The sequence below is a fragment of the Ambystoma mexicanum genome, chromosome 2q (genome assembly GCF_040938575.1).
Source record: "Ambystoma mexicanum isolate Mex_15411 chromosome 2q, UKY_AmexF1_1, whole genome shotgun sequence".
Taxonomy (NCBI): Eukaryota; Metazoa; Chordata; class Amphibia; order Caudata; family Ambystomatidae; genus Ambystoma; species Ambystoma mexicanum.
The window spans coordinates 1,164,451,190-1,164,476,309 of NC_090924.1; the positions used below are offsets into that span (position 1 = coordinate 1,164,451,190).

The 25,120-nt window shown below is 45.4% G+C and overlaps 1 protein-coding gene across 2 annotated transcripts in view; it reads left to right on the forward strand.

The window, feature by feature from the left end:
* The window catches only part of SLC25A13 (solute carrier family 25 member 13), a 1,524,563-nt gene that overhangs the window by 1,461,015 nt on the left and 38,428 nt on the right, over window positions 1–25,120 (forward strand). For both annotated transcript variants that reach the window (XM_069648547.1, XM_069648546.1), the window contains exon 15: window positions 5,183–5,321. In XM_069648547.1, coding sequence (XP_069504648.1) covers window positions 5,183–5,321 — 139 coding nt within the window. The remainder of the gene's footprint in view (window positions 1–5,182; window positions 5,322–25,120) is intronic.

Consider the following 25,120-nt stretch of genomic DNA (forward strand, 5'->3'; position numbering starts at 1 on the left):
TATCGTGTGGCTCCTCCCACAGTCTGGCCTCATTCAATTCAAGCAAACTTTTTTTTTTTTTACATGGGCCACCCAGGAAATACGTTCACCTCTTTCGTGGGCTAGGAGGTGTTTCAAGGCCTCTTGATACTTCCCCAGCGCCTTTGAACTCCAAAGGCTTATCCAATACAAGGTCGGAGAAAAAGAGGCCAAATCGCATACATGGCGTACATCTAGCTCCAGATGTACGAGAGCATTCGCGGTGGAACGAGGGAGCTGAAGCAGTTGTTTCATGAATTTGTTTTCCTCCCTAGTGAGGCTAGTGACGTTTGAGTTGCCCCATAACTCTGAGCCATAGAGGTAGCAGGGATAGTTTTTCCATAGCTTTCTATGGCCGGGTGGACTGCCCCTCTCCCATGTTTATTAAAAAAGGATATTGTTGCGCCACCATATTTCCCTAATATAATAGGTGCCTTCTCCACCTGGCTTGTCCAAATGCCATTTTCATTAAACCTGATCCCTAAATAAGGTTACATGTGATTTTAACGAAACCAAAATAACGAAGGTAAAACATTATGAAAAATAAATAACCAAAGGGAAAATAACGAAATGCGTGGATGCCAATGTAAGGTGCCAAAATAACAAATATAAAACAACGAACAGGATTCCTTGCCAATGGTTTCAAGCTAGCCAGAATAAAGAACCCAAAACAGAGACACTCGAGGTCATGAACCGTTAACATACTTGCAGCAATATCTAGTAGTTGAGAAGACTGAAAAGGAATACATTTTATTTGCAGAATTAATAGGCTAGGATAAGGTAAGTTCATGTGTAAACTGGAAAACTGATCGATGTCAGTAATGTTTTTTCAAATTGTTTACATGTTCTTTTTTTTTTAAATGCAGTAATTATTATCGAAAGCAAAATGGAATTCTCAATGTCTCAAAAAGGGAACCACTAATATTACATGTAAATGTACTTGGTAAAGATAATGAAAAGGGTGACAAAATATACTGGAGATGTTGCCAATACTCTACTCACGAGTGTCGTGGCAGGGCGATTACAAATGGAACTGTTTTAATTCAAGAGAGCGAACGTTATCATATTCCAGATGGTATTAATGTGGAAATTAAAAGAAAATTTGCTGAAACAAAACTTAATGAACAGCCAAGTGGGTCCATCGTTGGAGAAGTGTGCAAAATTGTTCCATTTCACATTACAGGGCAAATGCCTAATATTTAACTTCCGCGTATTATCACTGAAAAGAATGAGGCGTTTTTACTATATGATAACAAACAAACCGAGGGAAAACTAATCATATTCGGGCCATTGCAGGGTATGCATTATTTAAAAAATTCAACGCATTGTCAAGTTGATGGTACTTAAGTGTTCCCAAGGCCATTTAGTCAATTTTATTCAGTACATGGAAGCATCTTGAACAATCGATTTCCCCTGCTTTATAGTTTAATGCCATCTAAAAGTAACAAATTATAAATGTTCACCAGGCCAGGTGCACCTACTTTACCCCCCTGACGGCTACATCATTTGTAGGAAATGAAGATATTTGGTAGAACCGCTTAATCACAGGCGAAAAGCCTCGATGGCATACGGCGACTGCTAAACTCCTAAACCTGGCTTTGGAAAGAATAAATCGCAATCCGTAAGCTAGGTGATAGATGCATGGACAAGGAACTAAACCGTAAGGTTCGAACCATCCACTAGGCAACATTAGAAAGGTTTGCATCCATTCCAGAAAGCGCTCTTGTAAAAATCTTTTAAAGATTAAATACAAGTAATAAAAAAAATAAAAAAAAAAATGTAATTATATAAATACATTGGTGATACAATTTCACCATTGGAACTGATAACCATAATAATGGATTTCGAATTGTCACAAATAAAAAGTGTGAAAGATGCCTTTCAAAATACAAACATTCAGGGGTGTTATTTCCATTATACACAAGCATTTTGGCGAAAAGTACAAGAGGTCTGCAGGTCTGAATTATTTTGATGCAAATTAGATTGGTGTTATGACAAGAAGTGTCAAAAGAAGAAACCCACAGTTTCACAAAAGCATTTGAAATTGCTATTTAGCTAGCATCCCAGGATACACCGAAAACAAATAATTGGTAGAAGGCTGGCACAAATTTAGCACCCTAAATCCAACGTTATGGAGATTAAGCATTTGATAAGTGAACAATCATTCACTGAATTACACATTGCGCAAACAGTATCAGGAGAATAACTGAAAAACACAGGAAAAGGTAAGAGTCAATAAGACTAAAAGAATGTATCCCCAACTTCGACAAGTTAGAACCTATATGTATCTACAGAGTGTTGCTTTTAACCTGAAATACTAACATCAACATAAATCTAAAAAAGAATGTCCAATAAATCGATAAAAATAAGAATGCTAATTAAATGTACTTAGGTTTTGTCCAGAACCAAGAAAGAATCCACATGAATCATTCCCAGTCCAAACCAAAGTAGCACCCTATCTATTTTTTTTTCTCCAAAAATCAGAAAAGAATCTCAAAATATGATTTGAAATCCAATTCAAAGTAGCACCATATCCCAAAAAAAGGCCAAAATCCAGTAAATAATCCCCACAAATCCATCGAAATTGAATCCAAAGTAGCACCATAACAGGAAAAATTTCAAAGATCCAGGAAAGAATCCCAAAAAATAGTTGGAAAAAAAGCACGGAAAAGAAGCACCAAGTACCCATAAAAAAAAATCCAAAACCGGGAACGAAGCACAAAATACAACATTCATTCTTCGGGGGAAAAAACGAAATCCAGGAAAAAAGATAAAAACTCTACGTCCTGCAGCACCTGCGGTTGGATCCAAGGAACAGTTGAAAATAGCAGATGAGAACTTCCGTCTACGTCACGCTGGAAAAAGACATATATATGCGAGCAACGCCTACTGGTCAAAAATAATATTGCAGCATTCGTGTTTTAATATAGTCAATTCAAAGACTATGCATAATTTATTTTAAATTAATATAATATCAAATTCGGTACTATTACATTAGTTATTAAAGAAATATGTTATTTAGCATTATTTTTTATTCTTTTTGTGATTTTTTTTTTTTTTTTTTTTGTGGTGTCGTTATAATCACATCAAGGAATCTGTCCCGTCCTATCCTGGGGGAATCCATGTTGTCCACCAACAAGGCTACTACGATTTCCTTCATATATTCTCAGAAAAGTAAAGGTGCAAGGACGCAGCGCTGTCTCACACCCTGTTTACAGGAAAGGGGGCTGTGGTCTCGCCAGCCATGTCATATGATATGGAATTTATAACGCGCCTATACACACGTGTTTCAAGACCACGCCCAGTTATTACTATTTAGCTTCTGGATCACAGCAATCCGATGGGAGGGTGCTTTTCTTTTTTGACGGCCCAACCACAGTTTATCGCTTGGGACTGCATCAAACCCGGTCCTCAGGTCCACAAAGATCGCATATAAATTCATATTTTTTAGCACAGTGTACTTCTCAATTAATAAAAATTGTCTAAAACGTTGGTCCACCATGCTTTTATGCTTCTGAAAGCCAGCCTGTAGGTCATTAATTATATTGTTCTCATCAGTCCATTTTTGGAGGTGGTAAAGAATGGCATGTGCAAATATCTTCCCAGCCGAGTCCAAGAGCGAAATGGGTCTGTAATTTTCTTGCAAATCCCTGCCCCCCTTCTTGTAGAACTGCACTATATATGCCAAGTGGAAGGTACTGTGTTCAATTTCATAAGTGCATTAAAATGTCAGCATATTACATGGAACTAGCGAGAGAGGTGGAGGGAGCAGAGCAGGAGAGGGCGAGACAGTGAGATAGAATATGGCACATCTCAAATATCACATTGTCTGGCATCATGAGAGATAGCTGAAATCCTTGGTGAGATCGCAGATGTAATAAGATAGATAAGGCTACGGCCATTAGACCCTCACTTGATGCATAGGGTAGCACTAGATAATACAATTTACCTGTCATTAGTCTTGCCTGATGACTGACTTTGAAGTAGGGAAGCTTGGGCTATGGTGGCGGGAGCCTACCGGAGGGCAAGGGATAGGCCAGGGACTCCCACTAGTCTGGCCTCCCTGCAATCCATTGTCAGCCAAGTTGTGAAATTTCTAGATAAAAAACCCTGGACTATCAAATTTAATCCTTGAATTCTTAAAGCCTTCTGTGATGCATTCTAAAACCGGGTGGGACGTATTCTTCTAGTTTACCCTGCCACCAGACTGGTGGGAAAACAATAATGCTATTTTAGATCTGAGGGGCTGAATTTAAACAGTCCCTGTCTACAGGGACATGGTTTCCGAGCTGCTGTCAAGAAGGCCCATGTGACCTTTGAACCTACCCCTGCCCTGTACTGTGAAGGGCAGTTGCTGCAGTAGTCAGGACACCGATGCAGCAGGGCGCTTGCGTGCACTATTCTTTAAATGCAGTGGGGGATGTTTAGCAGACCGCCCTTTCAGAGATGAATTAACCACATGATTTATGTCACCCATGCCAGGTGTCAATCTTTCACATCAGGTGCTTGCACTGCAGCAGATGAGTAACGCTCATCTACATTTTGTATCTCTTTGTGAAGTCCACTTACTACGCTCACTGACGTAGTTCGGCATTTCGCTACTGCACACTCAACCTATTGGGGTATGAATTCTATTAATGTATTCCCAGTGCCCTATAAGCTTTTTTCTAATGCATACTAGCATCCGCTTCATTGAGTTAAATGTCTGGCATTCCTGGATTATCTAAGGACGCCGGAAACCTCTGCAGAATGGTACCTATTTACACAAAAAACCGCAGATACTACAAACCTTTACATTTTTACGGACCACCTTCACGCACTCTGAAACGGACATTTATTGGGATCGTTTAAGGTTTCCTACAGTCTTTGTTTTAGGATGCAGTTCATTGTGAAACAATGCTCACACATTTCATTCAGTAATTGAAATGCACGTGGAGTTACATTTTGATACAAATCTCTGCTTATTCAAGTAGTGGCATATACCATTAATATAGTCTTATTTCCTTATCATAAATCAAGAGAGTCAAACACCAACCACATTCTTTTTCCTTGAATTTAAATTTGATTATTTCTTGAAATCACTGGCTGTTTTGTTTCATCAATCTCCACTTCTGTTTCGTTCCAGTTTACAAGCCTTCTTAAATATGTTTGTTTTTATTTGTAGGGTGCTAAAGCGTGTTTTCTACGCGACATCCCCTTTTCTGCCATTTACTTCCCATGCTACGCACATCTCAAGTCTTCGTTTGCAGGTGAAGATGGACGAGTGAGTCCAGGATACCTGCTTCTGGCCGGCGCTATAGCTGGTAAGTGACTCAACTCAACATGCCTTGTAAACCTTTCTTGTGCCCGCCAAGACGAACTAGAAGAAAGTTCATTAAAACAGATGCGCTAATTGCTCGGTCTCGTGGATCATGGGCGTGTTGATAAATTGCATTACTATTACTGGTGGCTTTATCCATAATTTCACACGTGGGCCTAGGGCAGAGTTCCCTGAAAACCACTGGAGAGATTATTTTAGTTGCATCTCGTCTTTTGCATGCTCTGGACAGTGGCAAGTTTTATAGGTGATTGCATATTTTTTATTGCATATTTTTTTTAAATAAGGCGTTACCAGACGCAATCCAACAAAGAGTCCTCCCCTCTGCATTTGCACCTGTTTTCTTGCAAAGCTAGTCTTCTTAAGAAAGGGGTGCTTACATTCGAACCTGTTGTCCTCTAATTTTCAGGTGTTAAGTATCTTGCCAAAAAGACTTTTTATTAATTTAAATTGATAGCAATAGAAAATAAGAGAAGGCATTGGACTTTGTTTTTATCCACAAAGATTCCATAGAGGCATTAAATCAAGGACATCGTCTCTAAGCAATAATGTCAACTTTGTAGATATTGTCATAAGTGAGAGAATATTACATTAAAATACTGAAATACTTTTGAATGTAACCGGGAAAAGATCATTGTTATCTTTTAATGCTAGTGGCATTTTATTTATTTTTATTTTATTGGACCTTTGTGAGGCGCTTATACATCAAGATATTGTGCTTCAAAGCACTCACAGGCCAAAGGGAAGGGAACAAGGGAGCATCAAGACAATGTAATGTAATAAGTGATGAGCAAAATACAAATATAGCAGCGGTCCTACTAGGCCTTGTGAACATTTGGATTGTACAGGTGCAGAGAGAGAGAAGGGACAAGGAAAGGGGTAAGTGCTAGAGGTTCCGAAGATGGGTGAAGGGCGAGGGGGCCAATTGCAAAGGCAACAGGTAAGTGCCAGAGAGCCACTTGCAAAGGCAGCAGGAAGTGCCAGGCAGCAACTAGTAGATGGAAGAGGCGTCACCAGCCCATGGAATAAGTGCAGACATGTGAGACAACAGGCCAAGTGGTGCCCTGAGGCAAGAGCAGGGGAGGTTGGATGCAGCGGGCGATCGGTCAGAAGACCAGGACCCAGAAGGACGCATAAGGGACCATGCCACCAATCACAGCGACTGTGGGGTTTAGCATGGGAAGGAGGAGAGGAGGAAGGTCTTGAGGTGCCTGCAGAACTTGAGATCCGGCTCCAGAGTGAGAGAAAGGGGGAGGCTGTTCCAGAGGAGGGAGCAAGCCAAGGAAATGGAACAGCCTCTCGCTCTCTGCTCAGAGAAACGCTTGACAAGCAGAGAGTTGGAACAAGAGGATCGGAGGGATCTGGGAGGGGCGTATTTGGTGAGAGCAAGTAGTGTGGTCACTTGTTCCAGGCAGCCTTATGGATGATGCAGAGGTATTTAAATGTTATCCTTGCAGCAACCGGGAGCCAGTGGAGAGATTTTAGAACTGGAGAGATACTGTCTCTGAGCTTATGGCCAAGGATAAGTCTTGCAGCCCTATTCTGGATTCGCTGGAGGGGGCTGATGAGAAGAAGGTACCTTGAGGAAGAGGCTGTTCTAATAGTCCAGCATGGAGAGTAGCAGAGCTCTTGAGACAACAAGCTTCTGGGAAAAAGTGATGAAAGGGAGGATGCCCCAGAGGAGGTAGAGTTGGAAATGGAGCTTCTTGACAAGGTCCAAGATGTGAGGAGTGAAAGAGAGAGAGGAGTCGAAGATAACTCCCAGGTTTCTGGTTATGGAGGAAGGAGATTGGGGCCATCAAGGGTGGCCAGAGTGAAGGGAGAAAAGAGGGAAAAGGAGACACGATAGGAAGAATCTCAGTCTTGCTGGCATTGTGGCAGAGATCATTGGAGGTACACCAAGACCGTATGGCGAACATGAAGTCTGAAATGACAGAGGAAGTCAGAAGAGATGCAGAAGGTAGTCTGAAGAAGAGTTTGGTGCCGTCTGCATAACACTGAAAGTGTGGGTAGAAGGTGGAGATAAGTTGAGCAAGATGGGCGAGATAGATGTTAAAGAGCCAAGAGGAAAGGATGGAGCCCTGGAGAACATATAAGTGGAGGTAGAGGAGGTGAGGAGAAAGAGCCCAGGATAACCTGGGAGGGACGGTCAGTGAGGAAGGATGTCAGCCAGTCCAGTGCCCTCTCTGAGATACCAAGGGTATCATGGAGCCATTTTATGAGGATGGAGTGGTTAACCTTGTCAAAAGCAGAGGAGAGATAGAGTAGAATGAAAACAGCAGGTGAGTTGGAATCGAGCGATGCAAGCAATTCTTCACAGCTGTTCAGGAGAGCAGTTTCCGTGACTCTGGAGCTCGGAATCCAGATTCATGGTTTTGCAGGCAGCCAACAAGCTCAGTATGCTGGGTCAGTTGGGAGAACACCAATTTATCCAGACTTTTCCCAAGGAAGGCAATAAGAGAGATTGGGCGGTAGGTAGCCATACATGAAGGGTCATCAGAAGGCTTTTTCAGGAGGGGGTGCACAAGGGAGTGCTTGAGGGAAGAGGGGAAAGAGCCAGTAACAAGAGAGTGGTTACAAAAGTCGGTGAGTGCAGGGGCAAGGGAGACCTGTTTGGAAGAGACCTTCCTAGAGTAGACAACTGTAGTTACCTTATCTGTCATGACAAGAGAGAAAGAGGAGAGTGGATGGGGGAGGAGGAGGAGCAGAGGGATGGGTGTAGGGGGAGGAGGAGAACACATTCAAGATGCCTACATTTTAGCAGTGAAGTGGGTGGCTAGTACATTGCAGAGGGCCTGGAAAGGAAGATGTGAGGTAGAAACTGCAGATGGATTGGCTAGTTCCTTGCATATTTTAAAGAGGTCAGATGTGTTGTTTAGAGCTCCAGAGATGCTGGCCTCTTCTTGGAGCGAATGTAGAGACGATAATTCCTTTGAAGAAGGGGATAGGACAGTTCATCAGAGGATGAGCTCGAGGTCTGCCACTTCTTTCAGCAGCACAGCACAGCACTTGCCTTTCAGGGCTGCTAGATCAGAGTCATACCAAGTGTTATGCTTGGTGGCAGGTTTCAGACCGATCCTCATGACAGGTGCTAGAATATCGAGAATGTTCTTGATAGCGAGATTTAGATAGTTGAGAGGAGAGTCAATAGTTGAGTCAGTAGTTGGAGGGGGGGTGAAGTGGAAGCAAATCCAGCAACTGCCACTCGTTTCATCGGACGTATGACCTCAAACGAGGCTGGCAGAGTTGTTTAGAACGAAGGTGGACAAGTCTTTAGAAAAGTTTCAAACCTCAAAGGCAAAGGCAAAATCCCTAGCTCTTGCAATTCAGCACACACATGACCCTACCTGACCCAGCCGCCTTTGCCCTTTAGTAGGGATGGTGACTTTATACCCTTTTAGTCATTCACCCAATGCAGGGAAGACACTTTTTACGACCTCCGGGGGTGTTCAGAGCTAAATTATTAGACGAGGAACTTAAAAGAGCTAATCAAATGCTGGGGTGCTCACTTGGTGGATTTCATGGTTAGGGGGTCGTTGGCGGAGACCAACTTGCACATCACTCTGAGCTGCGGGCGATGAAGCTTTCCCTAAAAGCCTTTCTTCCTGTGGCCAGTGGGGAAAGTGTCTTGATCCTCATGGACAACACCATGGCCATGTACTATCTCAACAAGAGGTGGTGTGTAGGGTCCATGCCCCTGTGATACAGCTATGGTTCTGAGCTTTGGAGAACAACATTTTCCTGTCGGCAGCTCATCTGGCTGGGAAGGATGACACTGTGGTGGTGGATGCCCTAAGTGGGCAGGTGTCTGTCTTCCATGAGTGGGAGCTGTGCCAGAAGGTTCATGCAGAAATCCTTGACCTTTGCAGCACCCACAGATGGACCTGTTGACCTCCAGTGTCAACAGGTAGTGCAAGATGTTGTGCTCCAGGGAATTTCCCCCGAGAGGCCCATTGGGGGATGTGTTCTTAGTGGACTGAAATTTCCACCTCTTCTATGCATTCCTAGTAATCAGGTTCATGATAATACTGATTGCCCTAGATTTGGCTGACTGGAAAATATGTCCGGAGCTCCTCAACTTGAGAGGATTTGCTCTCCCTCTCGGTGGGGGGCAGTGGACAGAGGTCAGGTTCTACGTTACAATTCCAGCACTCTGAACCTCCATGTCTGGCTGCTGAGAGGCTATGAGATAGGGGTTAGGACTTACTATAAGAGGTCATGGAGGTTCACCTCTCTACCCGAAGGCCAGCGACCAAAGTGATCTACAACTGTCGCTGGCAAAACATGTGTGTGTGTGTGGAGGGAGGGACCCTCTTGCTTGTCGCTTCAGTTTCCTTTGTCCCTTGTCAGCAAGGGCTTGTGAAGTATTTTTTTATCTATGCCACTGAGCCACATTGCACCGCTTTGCCAAGGGGGAAAGAAAACTGCCAAAGATGGAGGCAATAACCCCTGTGCGCACTAAATCTGCAAAATTGCAGAGAGTTCATAAACCACCAAAAGAGCTGCAAGTGGTGTAAAAGCAGGAATCACTGCTGTCATCTGTCACCTGAAACAAGGCCACAGAAGGGCCTAATCCGAAAATGCCCTTAAAAATTGAGTCATTTTCCCAGAGAATTATGGAAAGGAAAGTGTGCTGAAATCATGGATTCTCCAGGCAGTCAGAGGAATCCAGGCATCACTGCCTGCCAGCTGCCTAAGGAAATTGGCTGCCAAACCCAGTTTAAATGTATTTTCTTTTTCATGAGAAAATTGCAAAATCCACTATTTCAAGCATGTTTGTGAAGGGCTCATTCTTTTAAAATGTTTAAATCCTTTATAAACTGTGCTTATATTTTATAGTTGAAATGAAAAGACTTTAATGTCAAGGAGCCAAGTCTGGGGCCAATCCACTATGTAATTCTGGTCTGACAGCCTGTCCTGGGAAAACTGAAATCCCTGCTTGACACTTCCTTGAGAACAGGAAGTCTAATGGCTGCTAATGGTTCCCGCATAATGCCAACAAGCCACACAATGGGGCTGCATTAGACAATCGTCTGCTGGCTGACCAAAGAACAAAGGACAGGCTGAGCATTGACCTCTGCAAGGAGGGGCGAGATGTGGAGGAGGTTTCTCAGTGAACTTCAAAGGACTGGACAGCTGCTGCCTGAAAAGTGTAGGTTACCCATTTGATGTGAAATCCTTACTTTTGATTAAAGTTTAAAACTCTTTAACTGAGCAACCTACAGAGGGATACATCTGAAACTTGGTAGACATGAAACTCATTTTAGCCTTGTGATTTGAAGACATTGAGGAAACTCGTACCTTTTAAGGAACCGAAGTTATGAAAAATGTCTGATAGTGGCAAAACTATTAATGTTGCAAACTTACAATTGCTTGTACATGATCCACTGATAAGCGCCCAGAGATGTATCAAATTAGAAATGATTAATCCAAAGTGTTATGGGTACAATTGATAAAAATCCATAGAATGACCAATACAGCTCCCAGAAAGATGGGACGTGAATGTAAATGTAGACAATCGAATATCAAGTATATGTGTCCAATTTTATACTGGTACATAATGGTATCGATGTACATTTGTGCAAAAGTATGTTTGGGTAAAAATCCAGGTGGGAGTTCATAAATCCTGTCATAAGATGACAGCTCTATTCAGGCTGCCAACCAAAACAAAGGACATGCCTGTAGCCACTCACAACCATGGGGGTGTATTTTGAATTTCTGCCCATGCCATAAACTTTGTAATGGATAAATATAGGAGTTCACAACGCATAGAGACTGCTTCCAGAACACGCTGCTTCCAGAAGACTGCTTCCAGAACACACTGCTTCCAGAACCCATCCAGATATCCGCTCAGCACCTCATTGCAGAAATCCTCATCTTGTAGCTGACTCCAGAATTCTTTGAAAGATCCAGATTTCTTTGCAGAATCCAGACTCTAGCATTGCAAAATGATTGCTAGCCTGGCCCAATTGCAACCAAACTTGAAGGGATTTAATTCTGATTCAGCTTGGCTTGCTACCATTAAGGCTTGCTCGCTGAAAACTTGCATCCTGCTATCTACCGTGTCCAGTAACCAGAAGGGGCCCTTCCAAACCCAGTCTGAGGTGCAGTCCTGATTGACCAGAACCGCCTTGCTGACCCAATCCTGCTAGAGGTGCCATGCTGCCGGTAGACCAGATCCAATTCATCGACCAGAGCTGACTGTCCAATTTAATAACTTCTTCTGTAAGTATTAACAGGAAGAACAGTGACCCATAGTATATCTGCATTGTATTAGCCCTATCTCAACCCATCCCATCTTCAATTCAGAACTCCAGTATTGTTAGAATCCTTCTTGCGCTGATTGTCTCATCTGTGTTCCAAAACATAACTCCCTAGTGATTCTGATTAACTAAAGTAAATCCCAGGAAGAAGTAGAGTATCCACAACAGGACAGGTTACGCTGATAACGTGACTGTAAGATCAATATGTGGCATTCTCTTTTTCATAGTTATAAAATAGTTTAATCAAACCCATCTGTCATTTTCAACAGCGCATTTCTGTTTTCATTTTTGCGCCTATTTTGCAAAAACGCCTCTCACTAAAACCTCTATAACTCCTTCAGTTTTAAAGATAGAAACAAAATTTCAACTCTCACTAATACCTAACATCCTTATACATCCACACCTAAAACAGTGTATTTGACCCTTTTTTCTTCAATATCACATAGTAAAAGTTTGCTGCGAATTTGCAAAATTCACAAGTTTACACGTGTCATTTCCCCATTTTAATGTGTTTTTTCCATCCCATCCTGATCTGAAGTGTGTATTGTTGTTTATATTATAGCTCATGTATGTTAGGACCTGATTAGTGTTGCTTTCTTTGGAACTTGTCTCCATTTAAGTGTCATTTGCCAAAATAAGGTTCCACTCTTGTTTGGGAGGGAGGATTGCCTATAAACTTTAGACTGTGTCTTTTACCCCTGAATACCTGCTGATTACTCACATTGGTGTAGGATTGCTCCTTTGTATTTAAACAACATTTTGCAGGGGGAAATAGTAACCTAAACGCCATCTGTGCACAAAACAAAACTGTTTTCTTTCCTGTGTTTCTATTCTGCATTAGTATAAGTGAATTCAATTGCTTTGCTTATTTTTGAATTGTATTGTCACCCTTTGGGTGATTGCTGCCCCATATATATATCTATAGTAAACCTATCTGTGATTTGAATATTAAAATACATAAATACATATTTACCTTTACAAACTAGCCTGATTCCTGGTTCAGTGTGACCTGGGGGGTATTTTGAGAAGGGTGTGGTATGAGTGGTATATCATTCAGAATATTGAACTTATAGACAAAAATAAATAAGAGTTTCATTGTGCACTACATTGCTAGGCGAGACCCCTGGGTGTGTGCCTGATTGAAATCCCTTACTGGCTTCAGGTTGGAACGATTAAGGACTACCTCACAGCGATCCCAGTATTAAAAAAAGCCAATGCATGGTTCTTATGAAGGTTCTTATTTCGGGATCCACACTTGGTTTCAGCTTCTCAAGGGGTTTGTGAATATGTTCCCATCGAAGCAATTTTTAACAAATGAAACAATAGTTGTTATTGGGGGTTAAGTAAGAGGAGGGTTACACAATAAACAGAGCACTGGGAAACTAGACTGTATTAAAAAAATGGGGTCTCAAAAAATGAAGGCTGATCTGTGCGATAGTTTGTTTTTATAGGCATAACACCCAATATTGGTGGGGTGGTTTTCCTTTTACCCCGTTTCTCCAATTACCGTCATAGGATTGGCCTGGTCTCACTTTAGTAGTTGTGACTCTTTTTAGCCTAGATCCGAATCGCATCATCAGCTTGCAAACCTAGCTGGTTCTTTTCTGAAGCCTGCTTATAAACAAGATTAGTCCCCTAAAAATAATGTTATATGACATCATTAGATAATTATGTAACTAACCCACTTCCGTTTGTTTGTGGGGAAAGAATGAAACTCCAGGAACAGACTAGTTTCTTTTGAAAAAAAATGTTTTTTATTGCATTTTATAAACCATGTAACATATATGCTAATCAACTCTACACCAACTAAAACTACTTAACCCCCCAACCCAGCCTATGTAGCCTATCCAGTCATACAATCATTATCCTTCTGCACCAGCCTCCTTTGGTGTCAACTCAGTCTCTTCCCCTCCTTTTTTGGCAAACAGTGTAACCGTTAACGCTATCCATCTTTGTATATCCATTCCCACCTCTGTATTTTGTGCCCCGAGTGCCTTCTCCCATTCCCCTGTCTCCGCTCCACACCATTTCTCAGATTCCTTCCACCATCTGGTTATACTTGGTTCTTTCGTGTCTTCCGGAACAGACTAGTTATTATTTATTAGCATTTGGGACTCAATTTTAGAATCCCGGGAGCCAATTGGGATCCAGGGCTCCCAAGCAATCGATGCCATTGTAGCCATGGATGCTGACTGCTCTCAGGATTCCAATTGACATGGTGGGAGCACGCCCGATCTTGTACGACCTCATCTTGCTTGCCGTACGACATGTATGCTCACAACGCCCCTATCCATGCCACTCATTCTGCGGCACTAATATTGAAAACACACACAGTATTGGAGTGAATCATTAACACATTCTTATATTTATGAACAGCCTTTACGTTTACATTAAATAATTCTATTCACAATTTTCAAATGTGAACATTGAATTGAAAATGAGCAATCTGTCAATTGAAGTGTATGTGGTGCAATGATTTAAAAAGCTGCTAGACAGGCGAGAAATATTGTTTCAGTGACTTGTACTCTCCGTTTTGGAAGGTCTCTACTAAAAGGCTTTGCAGAATGCTAGTAACAATAACAACAGGGTTGTTTCACCAATATTTTCTTTTAGTGGTTGTAATTTTATACCCATCGCCTTCCAACCGTAACTCAGGGAAACTGCATCACTTTTGCATACAGTACAAGAAAATGCACCAAACTTGATGTGGTAAAGTCAAATAAACGTGTGAGGCCCTCCATGTTTAATTGATCAATTCCATTATTTCGACCAACCAAGACCAACTGGAATTGTTCCACACTTCCATCATTTAAGGGGACATCCTTTTGTGTTGCCTTTGTGTAAGGAACTGTTTTCATGCCGCTCCTTTCTCTGTGCTTAACTTCTGAAGTTGAATTGAACAGCAGTGAAAATTTTGAAGCAGGGCTCTGCAACCTTTGACTTTACAGATGTTTGGACTACCACTCCCATCAGCTTTGGAAGGATCCTGGGAATCACACTCCTAAGCATCTAGAGAGTCGCGGGTAACCGATCCATCATTTTGAGAGTATGGTCTTGCGGAAGTCGCACGTTATCTGACCCTCAAAAATTGCCTCTTGCTCCTCTTTTAAGGCATTTTCCTCCAAGACTGTTCTTTCTTTGCAAATAGTCAATTATGTATTTCACAGGCCAATCCTTTCCTCAAATCATAAAACGGCTTCCAGCCAGTGTCGGACGATATATGACATTGTAAGTATTGTACAAATATATGAAGAAATGAGACCCAGCCAGAGTGGACAACTTAGAAATCCTTGACACTTTCAGTAGACATTTGCTTGTGGAGAATTGAAATGACCAGTGGCTGAAGAGTCATCCACTGATATTCTCTTGTCTGGGTTTCATGGGCACCCACCCCTTGCTGTTCCAAGTAGACAGTCTTCGTTTGGAAACTTCATACTTCAGGGCACAAGATTTCAACACTAAATGCAGGAGTCCAGATATACTCTTCTGTTGATGATTGACGTCCGCTGCATTGATGATGGGACACAGATCATCAGTTATCCCTGCTCCGTTCACAATCCCTTGCAAAGAAAATGACATCTGGCCATGAACAGACTGGGCCATGCAATGGTCCATAGCCACAGTAGATCTGAAATAGGCCGTACATTCCATACCAAAAATTGATTCCTACCCAAACACCATAGATCATCCATTCTTACACAAGTGATTGCTTTAAACTGAGCAACTTCATGTTTAAAAGCAAGGTGCACATCCAGTCGTGGCTAAGCAGCTACACTACACACGGTGACAGAACAAGGCCTTGCTGTGCATGTGATTTAGAGTGCACGGTGGATGTATAATGGGAGGGTGACATACTAGCAGGGGCGGGCAAACCGAGCTATAGCCTGGGGCACAGGCGTGGGGTGGTGGAGGGCACAGCGGGGCCAGCCTGAAAAACTCTCACCTGGAAAAGCAGCAGCCTTTGCATTTTATGATTAAAAGACAGCACTGCGCAAAGACAGTGGACAATAGCCGTCTCCCCTTCCTCTATACATCTACAACTCCATGATGGCAGTGAACAGCTTTTCCCCCACATTAGCATCTGTTTGTGAAACTAACCATCCTTAAAGTGCCCAACAACCGTGGTCACTGTAAAACTTGCTGCACAAGGAAAGATGTTTTTTGCAAGCCCTGGCTGCAGGAGTTAGGAGGTTGTGGGGGCAGCGGTGGAAGACCATGACATGGCCAAAGGAAGGCATAATATGTAATGGGGACGGTAGAAATCGGCCTTCATTCAAGCTCTTGTAGCAGGTGACTAGGCTCATGTATGTTCTTGTTTTTGGGGTGTTTTAGGGTGATCCAAATGAGTGACTCCATGTCTTCTGGACACTTTTGGGGTGGTGGAGTTTGGCCCTGGTCGCCATATTGTCTTGAAACTGCTCTGTGTACTAGGGAACAGGAACTTTAATCTCAATGTATCAAGGTGTGTGGATCACAAGTTTGATGTTGTGCACGTGTCTCCATAGCATAATTTGCTCATGACAGCCGAGAAATCGGAGCGATGCTTTTTACTTCCCGCGCTGCATAGTGTGAACCGGAGCACAGTCCCCTGGGGAACACGCTGCCCGCCTCCATCTCCAGACTGAGAGCTCGTGGCGCTACGTCCTGGACCTGGAGTCCCTGATCGCCAGCGTGCGCGGCGTAGTGGAGGCGCCTTTACTTTTTCCTTTAGATTTAGTAGCTGTTGGGGGGTGGGGGAGAAACCAGGGGATTTTCCTTCCGTTTTATTTTTATAATGTAAGCACATACTGCTTTTTTATTGCTTGTTTAAGTCATTTTATTGGAACAAAACTCCATTATACTAAATCCTATTTATAGCATGTAAACAGAAGCATGCCTCTTAAAGAGGAGCCGTTTATTGGACTTCGGATTCTTCTGCAGTCCATCACAGTGATGGCAGACTCAGATAACTGGCACTTTGAAGTTCTGCACAGAAGCTGTCTTTATAGTTGCCGATATGGGATTGTAAAACCACAATACTTGGGATCCCTTTTCTTTTTTTAAAAATAAAGAATGCCACGAACAATCTTAGCAGCGTGATAAACCTGTACTTTGATCTGTGCATTTCCTTCCCCATCACGCATGCATTGTTTTGAAATGGCAAATACCATCGTGGTTACACGTGACGTGGGGTCACAGAGCACGCATTGTAGTCCAGCAAAGCTTTGCAACACCCATCTTAAAGGTCATCTTTGATGGACTCTGATTGCATTTTCTTTGGCTTCAATGGTCACCCTTTTTCCCCTTTGATGCGGTTGACTTCATCAACAGTGGGATTGGTATTGCATTTTAGTTTAATCTTTACATAACAGTGCCATTTATTTAGCAGTGATGGAAACCAGAGGAGAGCATTAATCATTAAATATGAAGGGAAACTGGGGATGATTCACCGAGATTTGCCCAGCTGGGTAAAATAGATGCAGGCACGCAAGAAAGGTCTTTTAACTTCTTTGATGTGATTTCTACTGGAGCAAATCACTTGGCACATGTTAGGGGGTCCCAGTGGACTTTCACACTACCCCCTGCATGGTGCACCTGAACAAATAAGTGAATTCTGTTAGGAACGGATTCCGAAAGTGTATTTGCACTATGAGGAAACACAACGATTGATTTTGAATGGGCCACAAAAGGGGGAGGGGAGGAGGTTTGCATGAAGCATCCAGCATAGGGAATAACCTGCTATTGTGAATGTTTTCAGGCTTTTTACTTTCATGTTTGTGTGCACTGCACACAGCTGCATTTTGCTACCCATTCAGATTCAAGAGCTCCAGGTGGAAGGTCAAGAAGGGAGCAAGGGTGCAAGTCGGGTGTTTAAGGGGAAGGGATAGTGTCATGCCTGAACTGTGGCAATGTAAGCCGGGTGGAGCATCTCCTTCAGCCAGAGGCCTCGCGTGGGCTTATTCTCTGCATACTGTTCTTTGGCAGCCGGCACACGAAGAACATGGATCTGCCAACCCCTCTGACAAAACATGCTACATCTTGCCTTGTTAGTCCACCCTATCGCTGCTTCTGCTTCAACCCCGCCCTTCAGAGCAGTGGCATGTCAATTACACCAGACTTTAGAATTCATAAATGTATATGGGTTTTCACATTGCATTTCCTGCGTAGTTCAGCATTAAAATATCCTTATTGGGTAAATTAGTTGGCAGAAGCATAATTCAAAATATGGTGCCTCCACTGCAAGTCCTGCGGACTGCTCCTCCCCCACCCTCTAAGGGCCGCGAAGAGCACATGCCGAGCCACTGACACCTTAGTCACCATGCATGTAATAGGCTGGATGTTGGTGGAGGCGGGTGGGGAACGGTGTGCAGACCTAAAAGGGCTGAGGTGGTGGGGGGACAACTAATGGCAAAAATGGAAAACATAAATATATTTTAGATTTAGGCATTAAGCCAGCAATTACCTGATTAAATACTTAAATGTTTTACATCAGCTTTGGATGGGGTGGAGAGTTGAGGAGGGGTGGCAGGAAGGTTTGCCAGCAGTGGAAGCGTTCAGCTAGGTCTTAAGTACCTCTGCCAACTAGACTGCCTTAATGACTGATGGCAAACATTCCATTGGTGAGGGGCCAGTGAAATTAAGGTATACAGGCAAAAGGTAGGGCAGGTGTAATGTGGGTGAGCAGTGGGGAGCCTGGATAGACAGCCATATGGCATTTTGACGGTACACATATGTTGTATAGTGTGTGTTTTAAGGGGTGAAAAAGAGTGGAGTGGGCTAGAGCTATGGTCTAGTATACTGAAAACCAGAGTGCAAATACACATTTCGAGGGGATTGGGTCCTCCGACGTATTCCATATCTATGACAGTAATCACCACAGCTGTGCTGCTTCGAAAAATCTTTTGGCGTCTGCGTCGATGACGTCGATACGCTGTCCTCGAGGGCCTCCGTCAAGACGACGTCACCGGATGTTATAAGTAGGACGCACGACGCCCGTAGCCTAAGTTCTGTTTTTTCCATGAACGTGTTCGCTTCGGAGATCTCGGCGCACCTCGATTCTACTGAATCCTGTTCTTTCGGTTCTTCGAACCTGTTTCTTCATTGCTATCGTATGATGTCTTCGGCTTCTTCCACCCCGCGGTCTGGGTTTAAGAAGTGTCGGGTGTGCGGGTCCAAGATGTCGCTGACGGATACGCACAACACTTGCATCTGGTGCCTCTGGGAGGACCATGATACAGACGACTGTGTCGACTGGCAATCGCTCACAACGAAGGCCTTGCGGGAGCGTAAGAAGAAGCTGTCGGTCGGTAAGGTGGCCAAGCCCCAGAAGTCGCATTCCACTGGTCTTTCGACGGACGATTCGAGGGGCGACTTTCCGCATCGTCGTCGTGAGTCTGGGGGTTCTCGGTCTGGGAGTCGGTCCCGTCATTCCTCTGCCTCTTCGAAGCATTCCAGGAAGCGCTGTCACAGGTCGCCTTCCCCGTCCTCTTCCGAGGACTCCGCCTGTCGGCGGTTTGCTTGTCCCAACAAGCATTCCACTCCTGAGGAATGGGATTCCTTCCGAAAGGAGATGTTAGTGATTTTTCAATCGCAGGGCTCCGGTCCATCCGCGCCGTCTCAGGATGCCGGTCGTGGCCGTGCTAGAGACACGCTCGTACGCCTTTGGGCTGGAGCAGTCATCACAACCACCTGGCGCCTTCGAGGTCCCGGTCGGACAAGGATGGTCGCTCTAGACATTCCCGTTCCAGGTCCCGGTCCTCGACGCCCTCGGGACCGCGAGAACCTGTGAAGTCTTCGAGGAAGACATCGGCGCCAAGGTCGTCGACGGACTCTCTCGAGGCCCCGCCTCCGAGGAAGTCGTCGACGCCATCGGTGCCCAGGCTGTCGAGAGACACGCTCGGGGCTCCGCCCTCGAGGCCTGTGTCGACGCCGTCGAAGCTGTCGGCGCCGCGCTCGACATCGACGCCGATTCCGTCGACCCCCTCGACGCCTTTCGAGGCGGCTTTGTCGGAGATACCCCGTGGCACGGTGGCAACCCCCAGAAAGGCACTGGCCAAGGCTAAACATGTCTTTGTGCCTTTTTCTGTACCCTCCTTCCAGCCTCTGGATCATATTTCTGAGGTGGATGAGGGGTCTGAGGAAGGTGAGGTTCCTGATGACATTGTTTCTGGTCATAGTCAACTTGAGGACCTGTGTCAGTCGCTGCATGACGCCGGTAGTCTGGTCACCTCTCCGGAGGTGGAGTTTGGTAGGCCGGAGCCTGGTACATATGCTGAATCCTCATATCTGTGCCTCATGTCGAGGGTCACGGACTACCTGGGGTGGTCTGCCCCCCCTGGGGATTTTCAGCAGGATGACCTGACTGATATCCTGGACCAAGGTCCTCCAACTGACCCGGTGCTGCCATTCCATATGGCCTTGCAGAAAAGGGTGGCTGCGGCTTGGACTGCTCCGGAGAGTCTCCCGGCAGTGAGCAAGTCCTTGCCGAGGAAATATCACCCAGCCAGTGGCGACCCCTGCTACTTGACCACGCACCCTACTCCGGAGAGTTTGGTGGTGCAGGCGGCTACAGCCCCGGCAAAGCAGGCGTCGTACCCTACCATCCCTCCTGATAGGGACGACAAACGTTTTGACGGCTGGGCGAAGAAGGTATTTTCTTCTGGGGGTGTGGCGCTTCAGGCTGCCAACTCCATTTGTGCCTTGTCTCGTTTCACACACACTCTGTGGAATTGTATTTCCCTAGCGGCTGATCATATTCACGAAGGGGAGGAACGGGATGGTTTCCTTGCTATCGTGCAGGATGGCAAGGATGAAATGTGTGAATCGGTTCAGTCGGATCTGGACATGGTTGATTGTGTCAGCCGGTCCATGGCGGCGAGCACCGTAATATGCAGGTTTGCGTGGTTGCGGAAGTCGGGTTTTGCTCCTGATGTGCAAGCCCGGCTCCTCAACATGCCCTTTGATGGTGACCATCTTTTTGGCAGCAAGGCTGACGAAAGTTTTAAGGTTGCAGAAATCCAGAGCTGCAGCAAAGTCATTGAGCGCTGCAGTTCGCCAACCTCTGCCTTTTCGTCCTAGGGACAGCAATGGAGGGGCGGTTCCTTTCGATATTACTCATCCTTTAGTAAATCGAGAGGAGCTGCAAGTCGAAGGGACACCAGTAGGAGTGCCAGAGGTGGAAAACAAGGTACTCGAGGTGCCAAGGCCACTTGAGCAGTTGCCTCTTTGCCCTCAAGCACTGCCGCAACCGCTTAAGCTCAGTCATGCGGCCCATGCTTCTCCGGTTGGGGGATGGCTGGCGCAGCATCTTGCAGAATGGCGTGCCATTACTTCAGATGTGTGGGTTCTGGAGATCATAGCCCACGGCTACTGTCTTCCTTTGCGGCAGAGGCCTCCCGACAATCCACCAGGGAATCTCTTTGAAGAGTCCGGATCCGCTCCTTGTGCAGGAAATTCAATCGCTGCTGGAGAAAGGTGCCATAGAACTGGTTCCTGTAGCGGAGAGGAACAAGGGATGGTATTCCCCTTATTTTTTGATTTCAAAGAAAGACGGAGGATTGAGACCCATCATGGACTTGCACGGTTTGAACAAGCTCCTCAGGAAGGACAAGTTCAAGATGGTTACTCTTTCTCAAGTCCTCCAGGCCCTTCAACTTCTGGTTGGGATGGATCGGCACATGAAAATAAGCATCCTTGAAGTCGACAGGACGCTTATTTTCATGTGCCGATCTATCCCAAGCACAAGGTACCTGAGGTTCGCGGTTGGCGACTCGCACTTTCAGTTTCGGGTCCTGCCGTTCCGATTGACCTCCACCAGAGGGTTTTCACCAAGCTCATGGTGGTGGTGGCAGTGTATCTCAGGAAAGGGGGGGATTCACGTCTATCTCTACCTGGACGATTGGTTGATCAGAGCGCGCTCTCCCGAGCAAGTTCTGGATCACCTGTCCGTTACCTGCCACTCAACTTAAGAAGTCCCACTTGACGCCAATGCAGCGGCTCCAGTACATCGGAGCAGTGCTCGACACGTCCCTGGGGCAGTGTTTTCCTCCCCAGGTGAGGGCTCACCACATTCAGAAGATGGTGCACAAGTTTCAACATGCCCAGAGTCTCCCAGCGTTCGAGTTCTTGAGGTTGCTCGGCCTCATGGCATCCTGCATTCTTCTGGTGCCAGAGGCCAGGTTGCGGATGAGATCTTTGCAATGGGCTCTCAAGCTCCAGTGGTCAGTCGTCCGGTAGGATGTCGGACCCCGTTCAGGTGCCGCCCTCGGTCGCCCAGGACCTTCTGTGCTGGGCCGTCGAAGGCAATCTGATGAGGGGGGCTCCGTTTTGGCTGCCCCGGCCGGAGGTGACTATTATGACGGACGAGTCCCTCACGGGGTGCGGAGCTCATGCCAACGAGCTGACAGTCAGCGGTTGTTGGTCTCCGTCGGAGTCCAGACTCCATATCAATCTGTTGGAGCTGAGGGCTGTCAGGCTAGCCCTGAGGCTTTTCTGCTGACTGTGCGAGGAAAGAATGTCCTGATTCTGATGGACAACACCGTGGCCATGCACTACCTCAACAAAAAAGTGGGGGGGCAGGGTCACTTCCTCTGTGCAGGGAGGCGATGCAACTCTGGTTCTGGGCCATCCAGCAGGAAATTTCGATCTCGGCAGTTCATCTGGGCGGAGACGGAAACGAGATGGCGGACTCTCTGAGCAGGCAGAGCACGATCTCTCACGATTGGGAGTTGGCTCAGAAGATTCTCCTGGAGATCTTCGCCCTTTGGGGGACCCCTCAAGTGGATCTCTTCGCCTCCAGTGTCAGCCGTAAGTGCGAAAGATTCTGCTCGCAGGAATTTCCTCCAAAAGGAGCCTTGGGAGACACGTTTGTGGTGGAGTGGTCCTTCCCACTGCTGTACGCGTTTCCTCCAGTCCCCGTCATCCCGCAAGTGCTGCGGAGGTTACGGATGTTCGGTTCCCAGATGATCCTCATTGCTCCGGCATGGGCCCGGAGGACGTGGTACCCGGACCGTCTCGACTTGTCCATCTGCCCTCCACGTCGTCTTCCCTACCTAGACGATCTGCTCTCATAGGAGGGGCGGTCAGGTTCTCCATCCAGAGGTCAGATCCCTCAACCTTCACGCTTGGCTTCTGAAAGGTTGAGGTATAAGGATTGGGACCTCCCTGAAGATGTGATGGAGGTGTTGCTTTCGGCCAGACAGCCGGCAAAAAAGTCCCTGTACCGTTGCCGTTGGAGAAAGTTCTGCCACTGGTGCAGGGTTAAGAATGTGGATCCTGACATTCCTGTGGTTCTGTCTTTTTTCCTTTCTTTAGCCCACAGGGGCTTGCAAGTGGGTACCATTAAAGGTTACCTGGCGGCGCTGTCCATATTTAAGTGCTCGTCTGAGGAGTGTTCTTATTTTAAAATCCCTTTAATTTCTCAGTTTCGGAAAGGACTCATAATGTGTTCCCTCTGTCACCTTTCCAGGTGCCTGGGTGGGATTTGAACCTTGTTCTCAAGTTTCTAATGGGTGCTCCATTTGAGCCTTTACATACTTGTCCTTTGAGACTGTTAACCCTCAAAACTGTGTTTTTAGTTGCGGTCACTTCCGCTCGCAGAGTGAGTGAGTTACAGGCACTGTCTGTTAAGCCACCCTTCACTGTGTTTCATAAGGACAGGGTTGTCCTTAGAGTTCGTCCTTCATTTCTTCCGAAAGTTGTGTCGGATTTTCATTTGAGCCAGAAGGTCATTCTGCCGGCATTTTATCCTCCTCCGCATCCTGGTAAGGACGAGGAGAGGCTCCATAGGTTAGATCCTAGGAGAGCTTTAAGTTTCTGCATTTCACGCATGTCTCGGGTCAGAGTGGACGATCAGCTCTTTATTGGTTACGCTGGAAGGCGTTTGGGACAAGCTGTGACTAAGCAGACTTTGTCTAGATGGATTATCTTGGCAATTTCTGAATGTTACCGCCTGGCGGGTAAGGACCCTCCAGTAGGCTTAAAGGCCCATTCAACTAGGGGTATGGCTGCTTCTACTGCCCTGCAGAGGGGTTTTCCTATTCGTAACATCTGCGAAGCAGCCACTTGGGCTTCGGTCCATACCTTTGTACGTCACTACTCCCTAGATTCTTCCCATGGGCAGGATCTGGCCTTTGCCAAGGCGGTCCTTTACTATGCAATTTGATTGGGCATTCTAAATTTGTATATTCTAAATTCTTTTCCCACCTCCTTACGTTGGTACTGCTTTGGAAGTCTGTCATAGATATGGAATATACGTCGGAGGACCCAATCCCCTCGAAGAACAAGTTACTCTCTTACCTGGTAACGTTCTTTTGATGGGATGGTCCGACGACGTATTCCATATCGCTCCCTCCCTGCCTTCCCCGCTACAGAATTTCTTATGCGATTGCAGCTTACGTTTCCACAAGGCTTTCTGTGGTCATACTGGCAGAAGATTGGTGCCACACGTTCTGGGGAAAAAACTACAACTGAGGCTACGGGCGTCGTGCATCCTACATCCTACTTATAACATCCGGTGAGGTCGGCTTGACAGAGGCCCTCAAGGACAGCGTATCGACGTCATTGACGCAGACGCCGAAAGATTTTCCGAAGCGGCACAGCTGTGGTGATTACTGTCATAGATATGGAATACGTCATCGGACCATCCCATCGAAAAAACGTTACCAGGTAAGAGAGTAACTTGTTCTTTGGCAGAATAGTGGTTGAGGTACAGGTGGACCTTCCTGATCTTTAGAAGGTTGATCTTGGCTGCAGTGATTATGTTTGAAATGTCTGTCAAAGAGCACCCTGAGACTGCAAACCTTGAGTCATGGCATAAGGAAGTCGGGAGGAAAGCAGATACCAGATGGAGAGCTTTGGAGCTGGTATTGGAGGCTGGAGGAAAAATGCCTGTGTCTTTGATCTTTTTAGCATCAGACAATGTGGTGCCATCCAAGGCCGGATGATGGAGAGGGAGTTGGTGATGAGTTCAGAGGTGTCACGTTGAAGAATGAAAAGGAGATGATGATTTGGTTTTCATCAACAAAGTTATATGTGAATGCGAAGGATTAGGTAAGTTTGCCCAGAGCGAGGTTTATAAAGTAAGGAGAAGACTCAGCACTGATACGTCTGGGATGCCTACTAGGAGCCGGGTGGTGAGAGAAGGAGTTAATTACAGGGGATGAACAAGGATCAACTGGAGAGATATGAAGAAACCAATTTGAGTATAGTATCCTCACACCAAGGGAGGGAAAGTGTTTGGAGGAGGAAGGGATCATCCACTGTGTTAAAAGCAGCAGAGAGGTGGAGCTGAATCATAACAGAGGAGATGTGAGAAAGATTGAGACATGAATGAGAGCCTTCTTATGTAGTTTCTGCTGCGGAAGCCAGCTGGCAACAGGTTGCAGTTTATTAGTCTTCAGTCAATCAATCAAAATTGCATTTCTGATTTCTTCGTTAACAATACACAAATAAAACACAATGAATACAACGTTAAAAAAGAAACACTTTAAGATCTCCAACTACAAACATACATTTGATAAAAAGCAGGCATTCTTATAAATTC